The sequence below is a fragment of the Plectropomus leopardus genome, chromosome 5, assembly GCF_008729295.1.
Source record: "Plectropomus leopardus isolate mb chromosome 5, YSFRI_Pleo_2.0, whole genome shotgun sequence".
In the NCBI taxonomy this organism is placed as follows: Eukaryota; Metazoa; Chordata; class Actinopteri; order Perciformes; family Serranidae; genus Plectropomus; species Plectropomus leopardus.
The window spans coordinates 27824337-27841314 of NC_056467.1; the positions used below are offsets into that span (position 1 = coordinate 27824337).

The 16978-nt window shown below is 39.5% G+C and overlaps 1 protein-coding gene across 1 annotated transcript in view; it reads left to right on the forward strand.

The window, feature by feature from the left end:
• Window positions 1–401: 401 nt before the first annotated feature.
• The window catches only part of LOC121943478 (mastermind-like protein 2), a 47059-nt gene continuing 30482 nt past the window's right edge, over window positions 402–16978 (forward strand). Inside the window, exon 1 of the mRNA XM_042486999.1 lies at window positions 402–1627. Within this exon, the coding sequence (XP_042342933.1) occupies window positions 1217–1627 (411 nt within the window). The 5' untranslated portion in view covers window positions 402–1216. The remainder of the gene's footprint in view (window positions 1628–16978) is intronic.

Consider the following 16978-nt stretch of genomic DNA (forward strand, 5'->3'; position numbering starts at 1 on the left):
GGTACTTGGGAATGATCTCTGAAAGCAGCCCAAGAAAAGTGACGTTGCTTTAGGTTTCAAAAGGTTAACCGATACAACACAGCTATTATATAACACGAAGCTATCTCATTAAAAGCACATCTTTCAAACCATAAACATCTTCCTAAATCCGCCACTGCTTCATCAGCTGAACCACGTGCAATTGCAACATAAGCGTCATATTTCAGCAGCAAAACGGAGTTCCTGTCCCTCTGCTGTCACGGGGCATGTCTCGCAGGACACTTCCCCCTACACTCCACTAGAGTGTGCGTGTGGACCCCGCTCCGTCTGTGTGAGTGTATCATGTCAAAGGAGGAATGTTCATACAATGAGGGTCTGTGTATTGTAGTTCCGCTATTGCCTCGGTGCACCACACGGACAAACGATTGTCAATGGACTATTTCAGACGGGTCTCAATCGGTTTATGCAACGGCTCCGTGCGTTTCGGCTACGTGATTTCTGACTTGTGATTTGCAACCAGATCTTTGTTATCCGGATGGAAAGAGAAAGACAGAGAGAAAGGACTAAAATGCCGTGAGTCTTGAAGTTTAGTGGATTTTGTGTGTTGGTAGATTCTCCTATTTTCCAGTCGCCCACTTTGAATTTATAGTTGGCAGTCTTTTTTCAATTTTAGACTGTTTAATAAGTGTGAGAGACTAAGTAAGATGACATTGTAGCAGGGTTGTGTCGAGCCATACAACTGAAGTTGTGCGTGCTGTGGTTTTGAATCATCCCAGGGATTCATATTGAATATAATTTATCTGCGAGCAGAGGTCGAATCGTTAAGCAAGAGTGGATTCTTTCCAGCTGTGAATCCACGAGCCTCTCATGTTTGTAAATCATTTCAGTTTTAATTAGAAGCTGACACGGGGACACAACTGAGGAGGAAATCACTAATAAAAATCTGCAACATTGGGACTTTTTAATGCCTCTGTGGAACCTGAGTTTATACTCACCTTATCTTACTCCGCAGGCAAGTGCCTTTTAATCTTAACATCAGTTTGACGAGATAATTGCGCAGTGTATCTTTCAACAAATATCACAGGATCTTTATCTAAAGTGACTTTGTGCGTGCAGTGTAGTCTTTTTCTTTCCACATGGGATCATAGCTGGGTCCACACGTCTTGTTTTCTTCCATGCTCGCACTGTGGTCCATTAAAAGCTCAGTGGACCTCAGTCTCTCCAAACTTGACGGGGCATGGGAGAAGCGACCCCTGCTCAATCTGCTGCAGGGCCATTCGTACCCATGCTGGGTGTCGGTTTAGGAGCTATGCCCGGTGGGGTCGGTACCGGGTCGGTGGTGGCCCCCTCCAGAGGTTCCGCTGTTCCACAGCTGCACAACGCCATCGTGGAGCGTCTGCGCGCCCGCATCGAGCTGTGCAGGAGGCACCACTCTACCTGCGAGAACCGCTACCAGAGGGGTCAGGCCGAGAGCTCGGACCGGGAGCACGAGAGCACGCTTCACCTGCTCAACATAGTCCAACAAGGGCCCGGGAACCGAAAGGCAAAGGGCAGCCGGGGATCGAACCAGCAACCTCCAGAGTACAGCAGAGCCAATGGGGAGCAAAAGGGCTCAGAGGGCGAGCAGAAGCTTTCCACGCGCATAGCGGTGAGTTTGGGGGAACCCTAGTTAGTGATGGTGGTTATAATGACAGTAGGGATGTCCTGATCAAGTTTTTTTTGCCCCCATCCCAACCTGAGTTATTTGATTTTGAGTATCTGCCAATACCCAGTCCCGATTCGATACTTGTATTTACCCAGATAAAACAGCTGCATATTTCAGGTAACAAGTTGCTAAAATCAATCCAGTGTATATGCTTGAAAATCTAATAGCACTGCAATGCATGAAAACGTGTCTCCATCCAAATCGTTCCTAAGGGTTATTTCATTTTATTTTTACAAAAATACCGAGGTAAACAAAATAAAAATATTTTTTATATGGCTCTTATGACAATTCTACATAGTGCAGCATTTTAATAAAAGGACAGAACACTATAAATGAGAACTATGGTCACAATTCCACTTCAGAGTAGTGTTATAGCTGAACTTCAACATCCCAGTCACAGTAAATAAAAATGTCACAATTACACTTAATACAGCACTATAGCTAACCTAGCTAAAAATGAACAAATGAAAAAATGTACAAAATGTCAATTACACTTAAAGTGGTGTAGCAGATTAAGTTGAAAAATGGAGGAAAAAAACAGTTTTTACTTATTGAAATAATCATGCTCTCTGTTTACGACACTTGTGTGACGGTGGATGTAAACAAAGGATGGGGTGGGTATGTGCTCAAAACAACAGATCCCTATCAATAAAAAAATGAGTTGATCTGGCCTGATACCGATCCTTCCAATCTGATCGGGACATCCCTAAATGAAAGATAGTAATTGCTGCCAGCAATGATGATATTGGAGATGAAGCTTGTGTAAAGGATGATTTTGAATATGAATATCATGGTGATGATGAGGTTGTTGGTGGTGACGTGGCTGCTGTTATTGCAAGCATTCTGCTCTGCATGGTATTTGAGTCAGATGTCAGCTTGTTGTTCAGCTGAGAGCTGTATGTTCTGTGATAGCCTTTTAAGTGATGTTTTGACATAAAATACTCAAATGCTGTTGATGAACAGTTCAGGCTCTGTCCAAATTAACGGGTCAACCAAATCCAGGCACACCAGTCAGGACATGACTGATACCCCGAATTAGCTCTAGTTCTCATTAGTGGTGTGCCATATCATCGTCCATGGTAATACGTGTATAATTTTTAATATGACAAGATAAATTCATACCATGATATTGGTAATATTTCAACATGTTGACATAATGGCATAAGACCATTGACTACAAAGTGAAATTGCCACCATCCAAGAGCAACTTGTTTGGAATCATAGAATTTGGTTTACTGTAATGTTTATAGTGTACACAGAATCTGAATCTCTATGGGTTACTGTTGTTGTTTACAAACAAAAGAAGTGAGAGATATTTTTGGTCACTTGAAGGCAAACTACATTAATGTTGACAAAATACTGTTTTGTTGCAAATGTATGTTCTTGATATTAAAAATAAAATAATATCAATATTTTTTTCATACCATCAAGAATATTATAATTGCAAAATACCCTTAAATATTGTGATATTATTTAACAGCCATATTGCCCTAGTTCTTCACAGTTCTTAAAGGCGAACCTGTCTGCATTTCCACCAGTTTTACACGGCACCATTGTAAACAAGGATGTGTCATCAGTGGAGTGTAAACAATAGTAGAAGAAATAGGGGATTTCATTGATTTCCTGCAAACGTTTATTTGTTGTTACAGATATTTGTTTTTACCCAAAAACAGGCATGTACCAACTATTAATGAGACCCCTGCATGCTCTGTTTTGTCCGACAATTTCTCACTTAAGGTCTCTATTGTTGCCCTCTCCGTCCTCTCTTTACAACTTGTAAAATATGACACGCCCAGTCAGTATGTAAACATGCACAGTTAAGTCGAGCTGCGGTTATATCTCAATTAGGCTGTTTAATAGGACTTCTGTCCTTGTCCCAGTGTAAAAACACTGGGGGAGAATCGGTTTATTGACTGAAGTATGTCCAACGCAACCTCAGTAGGTGGAAATATGCCCCCTTTCAGCTAGTTGCTATTGGACCTTCTTTCGGTTGACCTATTTCATCATCTACCAAACAGAGAAGTAAGCGGTAGATAGGTTGCATGACAAAGGATGAAAACATGTTTAACTTTTATGCACTGTATATTTTGTGCATACTCTACGCTTACCTTGGTATCTTTATCTTTTTTTCGTCCCTTCTTCTTCTTTTGTTTTTTCTAGCTTTCTTCTTTGAATGTTATGCTGTTCAAGTTCTGGGTCAAAGCCTGGCGCGGGGACTATGGAACATGCTTAGAACACCTAGGCCACCTCAGGTGCAGTTGAGGCGTATACATGAAAGAGTAAATCGACCCCAAACTGCATTATCTAGGTGTGTTAGTCCACCTTTGAGAAATTCAACTTTGTACAATTTTAGTCGGACTAAAATGTTTACATGTATTGTAAAAGTCCAGTTTTAGTTGGACTAAAACAGTAATTCGACTTTTTCTAAAATCATGTAAATGTACTGACTGATGTCGCGGTTCACTTTTCAGGCCAAAGAAAACTTTTGGTTGAAATGCTGTAAATGGTTCAAATTTCGGTGCATGAACAGGAGCAGAACCAGTTGGTGAAAAGGAGTATGCTTTTGCTGATGAAAGGGGCCCTTGGAGTAAATGGAAGGATACAGGATCACAAAGCATGTTTGCAAAGTAACCCATTCAGTAGAAATGGTTTTGGGGTCACTGGGCCATGGGGATGTTTTGCATTTACTGCAAAACCATGTCAGCATCTCCACTGTGCAGCTGATCCAAACAGAGGGATGCAGATGCATTTTGTGGCTTGTTTAACCCATATAATATTCACCATTATCACATTTTGCAGTGCAGATAAGTCAGTTTCCTTTGTGTCACATGAAATACCAAAATTTCAAGAGGATGCTACCTCTCATTGAACATTTTCTCGGAGTGTTTCTTAACATTGGGGTTTCTGAGGGATCCTGCATCAAGGATGGAGCTGGGTGACCTTATTCAAAATAGTTTGGAGAACATTCAGAGAAAAGGATATTGAGCATAAAGTACAGTATAGTTTGCATGTCCCCCCTCAACAACAGAGCCTTGCAGAGAGCATAGTTTGGAGAAACTGACTGTGAAACACAGCAGGGCTTTCTGTGCGCCTGCCAGTGCTGCTGATAGGACTGACTTCCTGTATGGCATCTGTTAAGGGCAGAGCCAGTGAGATGTGAGATTTATTTTGTTGTTTTCTTTCATTGGGCAAGAGGGAGTTCAGCATCCAGACTATGAATTATTTCCCAAGCAGCTTTTCAATATAATGTCAGAAGGGTGAAAGCTTGCAGATGTTGGTGCTCTAGATTTGCTTGAGATGTTGGATGGAAAAATAAACAATGTATTATTTTTTTCCACAAAAGTCATAAAAGGGCAACGGTAATTGTTCTGTCAGTTCATTTATTGTCATTGCTGGAATTGGGCACAGGGTAGCCTCTACTGTGTGTCATGCAACAGTATTAGCTCAAGCCTTGGTCGAGACTTTCACATACAAGAAAAGTAGATTTTCCATGATTTATAGTGCTAATATCGAGTGCAGTTCTCTAGCTTTGCAGTTTTCATGCTGTTCAGCCGTGCTACGTGATGTGAGGCAAGACACAACTACATCATGGATTATATTGACTGTCTAAAAGAGGTCAGGGAACATCACGATCATGTACTGTTTCATTTTTACTGATGTTGACTCTGGAGTAGCGTGTTCTACATAAAACTGATGAGTGCAGCAAGATGGTGAGGAGGAAATGAAGTCCTGGCGTACATGTTTATATCAACCCTGAGGTTAATATGTTTTTCACAACTCATGATGATTGGGTGAAGCAGAACAGCAGCCATTGCAGAAATCCCCCCTCAATGCATTTATGTGGCATCTATCCAGCATAAATATGCAGAGAGCTCTTTCTTGAATTTATTTAAATTGAGTAAAGTGGAGGATAACTCCTGCAACTGAAAAGATTTATTTTTTACAATCTCTGGCTATAAAGAGAGCACAACTTGTGTTTCAAATATGTCCTGGGGTGCAGTAGTAGTTCACCACATTCTTCTGCATTAAAAAGCGAGGCCTCTACAATGGCCACATCTGTGCATGTTATTGACTGTTCACATTGGAATTTGCGATGGAAATGTACACCAAGCGAGGGGCAAACAACACAATGGATTATGACTGGCTGGGAGTGCAGAGAGAGCAGCACTTAACAACGGCGCTCATTGAGAGCAGATTAACAAAGGATATTCTTTTAGATGAAATTGGAGAAATGGGGAAGAAGAAGAGATGAAAGCTTACCAGCGACTCAGAAAATCATTTTCCATAATGCTTGTGTGAACTCACCGAAAGCTTTTGGATATTCGTTAGATTATGTTTTTACACAACCCGTTTTTCAGTCTTTCCCTTCATACCTGTATCAGTAAACATTCAGCTCAGAAATGGGTCAGAGTAGAGCTTAGAAAACATTTGTCCTGCCAGTATTACAATGTACAGACATTAAGTTTCATCAGATCAGTATTCAGCAACCATCTTACATTGTCTATCAGTGGCAGAGATAGAGTACACCAACTAAAGGCTTAACAAACAGCGATACAGCCTCGCTGCACTCGTAGCATGCCATGCATTGTCATGCCCTATTATCATGCCTTTAACAAATGGCCCACTAAGCACCTTCTTGAAAGATGTGCCGGCCATGAAACTGTTTGAAGCACAAGGCCCCCATATAAATGTTTAGAGCCACTGAATACATTTCCTGCACGTGTTTACTTTAAGTCAAACAGGCCTTGAAAAAGCAGTAGGCAAGGGATGCCTGGTGATTAACAATCCTGTGTGCACTGGTAGGATTTTGTTATTTCCCAGTCTTGTTCTAGTGACAGATCTGGGAACTAAAGGCCTCGAGCAGCATGCGCTCGAAGAGAAAGTGCTTTGTATGCTGATGTGTTTGCCTCTTATGTTTGCCCACTTGCAACTCTGCGTTAACCACACGGCAGCAGCTCTTTTTAAAAGCCATTGTGTGAGGCATCCTGGTCATAGTGGTAGAAAACAGAGACCTTGTAACTGCAACTTCTCCAGTTCAGATGTGGCCAAAGATTTTTGTCTTAGTCATTGTCTCCTCTCTCTCTATGTATCCTGTAACTATCTACTATGAGCTGCGCAATGAAGGCACAATGCCAAATTACTTTAAGTGTCATGTGTTTGGCACAATTGCAGCATCCTGTACTAAGAGTCAAAGTGGGCAAATGCGGTCGCTTGTACTTTGGCTGACAGATCACATGTTCCTAACTTCTTGACCCCCACAAAAGAGTCGCAAGATAAAACTGTTTCACAAGAGTATTAACAGAAAAAACAAAGCCGAATAAACAACAGTTTTGTGTACCTTTTTAGACTTTGCTCTATTTTAGCCTTTTCCACTTTTCTTCTTTGATATTTCCATCTTTCGGACTTGAGAAATGATTAAATAAAACAAGGAAGGCAATTATTTTTGCATGAATTGGGTAAACAGTTATACTCTGGAAGAGTGACAAGCGTTCGCAGTTTGGCATTGCTTCATTTGAAGGGTCACAAACCAAAAAGGTTACAAACCTCAACACAATAGTGTCTAGCTGATTATGATTATGTTTTTTTGTAATAACATTGTTGGGAAAATTATGTTGTTGTTTTTTCATTCTGGATCCTATTTTACCATGTGTTTGTGTCAAACTGACAAATGGGAACAACAATTTTTGACATTGGTCCAGTTTTTACAGAGTGCTGCAGCCAGGAGCTGCAAAAGAGGCTTCAATGTAATCACTCGGGATAAAGGTACACTTTAATGTATGTCCACTAAACATGCTTATTATTGCAGCTGAAAGGGTCAGGTTGTCATAATTGTGACAATTGTTGACAGTATTATGGAAAGGATCCCTATGGAGAAATAAAACATTTATATTACCTCTTGCTTGATCCAGTCTCAACTAGGGAGAATTAAGAAAGAAACTTGTCCTTGAGTGAGACTTGTTTACACACAATAACAAACTGACTGGATCAAGTGAAAGATAAAGAAAAACATTTAAGTTCTTTGTAAGACACTTTTGAAAACAATCTCAGCCTTTCAGTGGCAAAGCAAACACTTGAAGTGGACACACACAGACAGTGCGCTGTTGCCCCAAGTGATTACATTGCAGCTTGTTATACGGCTGCCAGCTGCAGCCCTCTTGCTCAATACTGGAACAATATTAAAAAAATGTTGCTCCCATTAGTCACTTAGACACAGAAACATTGGAAGAAAGGCTTAAAAATTCTGAAGTTTCCCCATTGACTAATTATTAATTTTAAAAAAAAACAAAAAAAACAAATCACCTCCTGTGCAGCACTTTTCACATTATTGTACTTTCATAGTATAATTCATAGTATCATTTTTGCGTATCACCTTTTGTATTTACATTTCAAGTACATTTTGTTTGGCCAACATGAAAATTAATGCTGACAATGAAACATAACTAACACACCTCTTAATAACTACAACTACCAACTGCACGGTGGATTGACAGCTTACTCAAATAGCATGCAGAAAAAGAAATTCCTTGTACTCTCTTATGGTCATGTATGATGGATGAAGAGTGTGTGCATGTGTGTGTGTGTGTGTGAGTGTGGGCCGGGGTGTGCACTGTAACTGCTTCCTGGCATACCCTGTTTGGCTGTTGAACTGCCTGAATCAGAGCTGCCGGTGGTCTGATCTCAGCCTGGCTTGACTGTGATGTGAAACAATTAGCCCAGGTCCATGGGGGCCACCCACAGTGAAGCCTGCAGCTCTACCCGACCCCATGGATGCAGAAAGGATCCATGTTCATCCCACAGATCACTTCCATGTTGTCATGGGAAGGCTAAAGTTTTTCTTTTAGGAGTAGCAGGCTGTCAGTTGGTGTGAATGCTGAATTACTTTAAGTCCCCTTCAGTGAGGACTGGAATCGCTGCGGGTGCTGTTTATTGACAGCAAGACTACACTGTAAGCCTGATGTGATTAAGCTTGTCTCATTGTATAGACTGTAGCTGTGAGATGAGTAGAGCAGCTCATAGAGCTCTGATTAAAACACATTAAGATAGGCCTCCATATACTGTAGTAAAGCCATCTGTTAATCTCCTCCTTCTATTTGGGATTAGCGCTCATTCCAAGATATGGTTTAAACACAACCACAATCCAATTCTACTTATGCACAGTGCATTTTCGAATGTGCACTACGTATTTAAATGCCCCTTATTATTTAAATAGAGGACATAAATATATTAACTTTAAGGATGATGTTGCATTCTTTAGCATATAATTAACTTTATAATGAGCATGCAAGATCAACCATAGAAATACACTATGAAATTCATAGCAACCTCCCTTTAGCAGCACCTGAAGCACTCAAATCCACAGTGCAATGATATGCTTATGTCCATGTCTATCATCCAACTTCAAGGGTAACTTCAGTATCTTTAGACCTGGAACCTATTTTCTCATATATTTGTGTCTAAGTGGCTCAGAGAGACAACAAATTTAAATTTGGTTTAGTGCTGGGCAAGACCACATCACTTGGCAGCAACGAAAGAGTCTGCAGTATAACCAAGGCATTTGTGCACCTTTTGATTTACATGCACTAAAACGGTTTTTTTTTCCATTGACAGGCTCAGATTGTTATTCTAAGTGTCCGCCAACATTAAACAAACGATCACTACGGGGTAGACCTTTTTGTTAAAGAAGAAGATCCTCTTTGTTTAACCAGAAACAGCCCTGAAATTTGCCAAACCCACCAGACTCTATTTTAATAAACAGTAATTTTATAGTCATAAAACACCCTTCATTTAAAGTCCACAGAAACAAAATAAAACTCACAAAATCACTCTTGGTTCATCTTTCCACTGTTACAATGCTCACCAACTCTGGTTTGGTTGAAATAAACCCTTAATTCACCCAGTTAAAAGTAAAAATATGCTGGCGTCTGGTGGGTTTGGTGATAGCGACTTTGGGGCTGTTTCTGGTTAAACAAAAAGGATCTTACTCTTTAACAAAAAGGTCACTCTCTTAAGGAATCCTTTCCATAATTTTGCGAGACAATTATAATACCAATCTGAGCCTGTCAGTTGCAAAAACAAGCACTTTTAGTGAATGAAAATTGACGTTGTATCAATACCCCAAGTGGTTACATTGTAGATTGTTTTGCAGCTCCCAGCTGTAGCCCTCTCACTCAGCACTGGACCTGTTTCAAAAACGGTCCAACAGTTTAATGTGCGGAGGGCGTTGGGTGAAGCAGGGTTGAAAATAAGGTGTACATGTAGCAATACTGACGCCTAAATTTGGAATGTAACAAATGTCACAGTAGTCTGTTTTATATTGCTTTCAGATGCTATATATTATATTATCATTGTTTGATAAAAAAAGTAGTTTTGTCAATTTTATGACTAAACTATGAGTAGTTTTAGTGACTTTTCCGAATACTGGACCCTAAGTGGTGGAGAATAATACCGTTTTTGTTTAAAAAAAAAAAAAAAAAAAAGGTAGACCTAGACCTAGACCTAGTATTCTACACAAAAAACCCGTTAGATTGAAAGATTTTGTTAATATGAGATCATGTGTAGATATAAATGAGTTACAATCACCCATAGATTTGTGATATTGATACTCACTGTCATGACAGTTAAGTATGCTACGGTATGTGATTGAAGTCATTGGATGACATTTGCTAATTAAATAGTTCTTTTTATATTTTTTTACTCAAGTAATTCCATATTAATTTCAGGCAGTAACATGATTCCAAGGTGGATAATATGACTTCTTCCATAAATTCTTGCACTCTGATTGGCACCACATAAACAGAAGGGATCATCATTACATTTTGCTCAGAGAAGCGTGACAGCAGAATTTTAACTGATACACAGCCAGATTTACTGACTGTAATAAAAGTTAGGGCCATGTAACATTGTGTTCTGGACATTCCGCAGTCATATCCGAGGGCAGTTCATAAATTTTTAGCACCAACTAGATCTATGCAGCTTTTCTTTAAGGAAGAGGGGAGTTGTAGGTTCACGTCACACACACTGTTAATGCTGTGGATTGTCACTTTCCAGAAAATGACTGCCTATGGATGACATTTATTTGAATAGTATGTTGATTCTAATGTAGTTAATAGCTACAGTTTCATTTTCTGGCTAAATCGTGCATGAAATAAACATCTCTGTTCTCCAGTAAACATGGTTTTATGATAATATCAGCATACGTGTGTTCTAAACAACTTAGCTACACATACATTTTGTGATCATGATTGCTATGTCCTCAGGGGAGAGCGGAGTGCAAGCTGCAACAAGCTTCTTTTGCAGTGGCCGACCCAGACAGCAGATTTTTAAGTGGCACAAAACAAAGTTCACTGATGACTGACATTTCTCAGAGGAGCTTTATTTTTCAATCCCTTTGAGTTAATGACTGCATTTACTAAAAATATTATAGAGACTGAATTTTAAATCGTATAAACTGCAGCTTTTAATATTATCCAGTGTCAGGATGGCAGAAGTCAGGCTCTTCAATAAATCTTCAGTTCTAGTATAATGATATCGCAATTTGTCAGTGAAATTTGAAGTGGTTGTCCAAGAGATTCTGGTTTTTCATTTTGAGGACATCTAAGCTGTCATCAGGCTTCTTTTTCCCCATCTGTCCAGCCATGGTTGCTGACTACCTAGTTCCGAACAATGTTAATGCCAGAAAACATGTATCACTTCCTGTGCACCAGTGGATTTTTTCCCAGAAAAGACCTATGAGACATTATGTACAGTAAAAGCTTTCATGAGTTAAGTGTGAGTTAAAGCAGTGAATGATGCAGAACAATACAATGTCAGATAGTAAAATGAACTTGTTTAGCATGGAGCAGAAAAATGGAGTAAAGGTGGTATAAGAGATGGGCATTTATTGATTATTAGGGTTGCAATGTATGAGATTTTTAAGGTACAATAATTCTCTCAGAAATTATCATTGTTTCGGGGCGTCCGGTGGCTGAAAGGATAAAGTAGGCATCCGATGAAGCAAAAGTTTTTTTGGTTAATCAAATGCTTTATTACTCTCAGGGCCTGTGTCCTCTGAAGCTTTGTTCTAGTTGAGAACGCCAGGCGCACATCAGCAAGTACCCAGCTGGCAGTGTTTGAGAGCGTTTTGGAGGCACAGTGTTTTTTCAGCTGAGTCACTTTGGTTGCATCTGGTTGCTATGATACAGAATATCTGCGGAAGTAAACATGTCGGTGCAAGGTAGAGTACTTGTGCTGTATAAGTGGAAGGCTGAAGCATGCAGGGAGAGAGGACATACCTTGTGGTCTGTGGGGGACCATGAGCGGAAACATAATATATACAGTATATACATATAGTATATTAATACATTTTTCTTCCATTGTTGTTGTTGTTAAGCACTTGTACATGTTAAATGCGATGGTTTGTTTTCACGGTAGACTGTTTGTCCCTCCTCCACTGTGGTTGAATGGCTTAAGTGACAAATGCAGCATTTTTACCAAAAGTTGAACATTTTTCAACTCTGGGCGCTCTGGAAAAAAACGTCCAACTAGCACGCCTTGTCGTGCCGCCTGCATTTATATCGCAGCATAAATATGCAGTGGTCCCATCACAAAGCATTAGAAAAATATGCTGGCATCAGAAAAAAAGCTCCGGTGGACATGGCCCCTAATTGAAACCTGAAAACGTTTTATATATATATTTTTTTTTTTTGAAAGAAGTATGTAAAAAAGTCTCCCTTTTGAAAGTAAATGAAGATTCTCCACTGGATGCATTTTCAGCAAATGTACACTGTATGATAACTGTCAAATTTCATACAATTGTGTACCTTGAATCTAGTATAGCACTGCAACCCTATTGATTATGCAGTTTTAGTAATTCCTAAAAACATCCCAATATCGGGGTCTTTATCCTACAGTGCTCAATTTTGTGTGAATTGGTGACCACTCTGCTTAAAAACAGAAAAAAAATCAATGTTAGTTGATAATATTCGTGAAAAATATTGCCATTCCGATCGGATGATAGACTTAATGTTATCTGTGTAAACTCAGTATAATCTGTCTCAAACAGACTCCGCTCAGCAAATGTGGTGTCGTGCAGAAGCAGCAGCAACGTGTTAGAAATAGTGCTCTGTGAATCTGGGACATCTCTGTACCTGGCAAGATTTGCATTGCCTTCTCTTCCTGAAATGAGCACACTTTTTTCATTCTTTTCTGGACTAATTTAGGTTTTGTTAACAACTTCCTGCTACCAAAACACACACATAGAAAGAAAAAAAAACCCACACAAAATAGCAAAACAAAGAAGAACATATGAATCAGGGAAGACAAAAGCTTGCAGACACACAGCAGGGCAGTGAGGATGTGTGTCAAATCAAAGGCATTCATGGATCATCTGTTTTACAGTATGTCTAGTAGTGGTGTCTTAAAAACCCCCTCTTTCTCCCCCTTCCCTCCTCCCACCCTCCCAACCCATCACACACACACACACACACACCCTGCCGCACACGCCTCATGTTTTATTCAGCAGCCTATGGGAAGGCTGTATCTGTCTTTGAAGAGAGCTACCGAAATCATGTAGTAGACCCATCTCATCCTCAGTCTTCAAGGGATGATACAATATAAGTGGGTACATGCTCAGAGGACATGAGCCTCTGACAGTCCAGGTGGGCCAGGTCAGCCCTCTGCTGTAAGAGCTCTATAACAGCCTGGCCTTTAGGGTAAATTTAGCCTGTAGTTGTACTGGAAGTGCTACCCGTCCCGGATTGAAAGCCTTCTCTCCATAGACATCTGGTTTCAGTCCTTGGCTGTGGTCCGTGGCCTCTAGTAGAGTTTGCAAGGTACCAGCTTTACCTTCAGACACTGTGTTAACGTTGTAGAAAATACATGATCAGCATCAACCTTGCAGCATCTGCTCCCTGGTGGGGCAGGTTGTGTTGTTTTCTTGTCCATGCTGCTTATTTACACCTAGGACAGTAATGAATAACAGTGTGTTTGGCATTGTTCTCACGTGATTTAAAAAAAAACCCCAACAAAAAACAGTATAATATGATGTGTCAAGTGCTCAAATAATCCACTTTTATATATGATCAATATAAAATTAATCTATGGCAGTTCCGATGCTTTCAGTGCTCAAATGATGCATCATATAGATGATCATAGAAAATATGCTATGGCAGTTTTGATACTTAAGTACTATAACATTTAATTTATCATATACTACAGGATGAATAGAAAATTTGTCTATGGTACTTTTGAGACTTCATTTAGTCTTTAATCAAGCAAAAATACCAAAAATTTGCTGTATTCGTCCTCTCAAATGTGGGAACTTTGCTGATATTTTCAGTTTGATACTATTGTAGATGGAATATTTTGTGGTTTTGGAATGTTTGAACAATTTGAAGATGCAGTCTCAAAGCACAAAGCCACCATTTAAATGTACATTCTGACATTTTGTTCCACTAAACACTTATTGACTAAATCTAAAGTTTAGTCAGTAAGAAGAGATTAATCAATTGGAGCCTTCCATGTTTTAGTATGATATTATCTTATACTTTAACCTGCAAGCTGTTAAGTTCATCTGATATGAAAATGAGCTCCAAAAATGCTGCACAATTGCCTTAGTTTCCCTGCAGATCCTCAAATTGCAAATGAGACTGTGCAGCAGACTCTTTTGAATATGCGTGGATACTTGTTTCATGTTTTGAATATGAATTACCCCACTATTCAGTGTTTCATCCAAGTGAACATTTCACTCGGTTGAAATACCTCCATTCCCAAGGGGTTTGGATTAGAGAGTCCCCACTGTATCCCTTTGTTGTTGATTTGTGCTTTCAGCATGCTTCCCGTTGTTGCCAGCACTTTGTTTGAATTTCGAGCATCATGTGGACCTCAAGACACAAAAAATCTCATCTGTGCCACAGAAGTCAATGGGGAATTTTAGGAGGACTAATATATAAGTGCTCCTTTGTAGCTGTTTGACTTGGGAAACATATTTTTTGTGGCTTTTCATCATCTGGAATTTAGACATAAAAATATACGTGAAGCTCAGGGCAGTCACTTAGAAAGAAAGGACCATGTTTATGTACATCTGTATCTTCAGAGGGGCCGTGTAGAGGTAACTGTTCATGCCTGATGTGATTTCTTTTGCTGAGAGAGCTCTTTGAGGTTTGTCAGGTTTTTCCTGCTTGACTTAATTGTAGAGAGGGCAGGATTGTGTGTGTGAGAGAGAAAAAAAAAGGGAAAGGGGGGTGGAGGGTAGTGCCTTTAGAGTGTCTTTCCACAAGTGCTTTGCTAGCCATTGCTGAAACTGGAACCCTGTGGGAACAAGAATGTTCAGGTGTATTTTATGTGCAGTGCATGGAAGGTGAAGTGAGGGGACAAATTGCATGAAAAATGAAACACTAGCAGTGCTTTGCTGCGTTTATGACAAGGCCTGGAAAATAGACACTAGTTTAACCCTCTGAAACCTAGAGCGATCACTTTTCTTGTGCTCTGTTCAGACGCCTTTCACAAGTGTTTAAACATTTAAAGCTCTTTAGGCAAATTGGTGTGATTTCTTTCCAAAAATGGGGAAAAAGGCAATAAGCAACTTGATAAGAAATGTTCCACAAATTACAAGAAGACATTTGGAAAATTTATTTTAAAAAAAGCTAGTGAAAAATGTCTAGGAAAAAAAACCCAAAAAGCAAGGAAATAACTATGTTTATAGCTAAATACTATCACAATTTTCATAATAATAATAATATTAATAATAATAATGATAATAATAAACTTTATTTTACTTACTTTTTTCAAACCAGAGTTACAAAGTGCTTCACAATACAATACTATGCATAATTTGCAGGAAATGCAATTGAAACAATTGTATTTGAAATTATGTTACAGAGTTATTAGAATTTAAACACTTTTCCAGGTTGTTTCTTTTTTAAAATATTTTTTTTTACCAATTTCCTGCCAATTTTGGGGTCATTTTTTCTTTGTTTCCTCATTGCCTTCTTCCCATTTTTTTTTAAGAAATCAAGCCAGTTTGTTTAGGTTTCAAAGGGTTAACTCCGTGTTAAAGGTTTCTGTTGGATTTTGGCATTTACTGTGCAGCGACAACTATAGCGGTTTTGTTTTGAGCTGACGCTTGGATAAACAGGAGCTTATCTGTAACTGTTCTCACACTTATCTGACAATCAGCCACCTGATATGTCAGAGTTTCCTGGACTTGTTGTAGCTGCTGTTGTAAACAGATCTGAATATCGCAGTGGCCACTGGAGAACTGGGTGTTGTTGACATAATGCCTTCACCTTGCTGAAATTCTTTCCTCCAGCTCTACATGGCTTTTCACAACAAGATTTATGTATCAGACAAAACCATTCGGAGCTCGAATGTGATCAGCCATCTTGCTCCTCTGCTGAGGAACAATTGGGTTCAGAGCAAAGCAGCTTTATTTGCGGGACTATAAACAGCTTATTCTCCCCAGGGTCATTACCCAGCTCAGGAAATGAGAAAGTGGGCTCCTGATGTCACTGGCAAAACCCCTTGCACAGAATTCCGGGTTAAACTGGGAGAAGGGGGGAGGGGAGGGCCATGCTAGATCAGAGTTCAGACATGTTTACATTACAGCTCAGGATATTTCTCAGAGCCCGGCCAAGCTGCTGAAGTTCCCAGGCTCCAGAGTTGCGGAGTGCTGAAAAGAGGCACAAGCATTCACTTTTTCTTCTCTCCACTCTGCCTCCCGCTCCTGTGCTCTGGGGTCTAAGTCATAGTTCAACTCCATTTGCAATGCATAGTGGTAATGTTCTGTTCTTGGCTACAGTTGTCCTTGGGGGAATATTAAAGATGTGAAATATATGAAAGGTGAAAGTCGCAAATGCCGTTGACATGGATAATGTTTGCGTGTCTGAAACGATGTTGCAGACATTATTTAAGAGATGAATGTGGGGAACTGATAGCAAATTCAGCTCAAGTGTACATTGTTTCAGTTTTTTGTGTCTCTAGTCCTTGACATCTCCTTTTGTTCATTTTCTTTTCCTCTGAAGAAAAAGCATTCAATATGCACATCTCCTTTTCTGTCTCAGCAGTGACAATAACAATATGTGGCAAAACACACCAGGTGAATGCTGTCCTATCCTCTAACATGAGCTTTAAATTTGCATTAAAGTATTTGAGCCTATGTTGCATTTTATAAATTATCAGATAATTTTCAACTTGAAATCAATTTAGGCCTGAAAACAGCAAATGCATGTGGTGAAATTGTTATTTTTCTTTTTAGACAGTCAAATAGTTAAATAATTGCTGTGCAGTGTTTTGGGATTTTATCTCAGAGCATTTTGA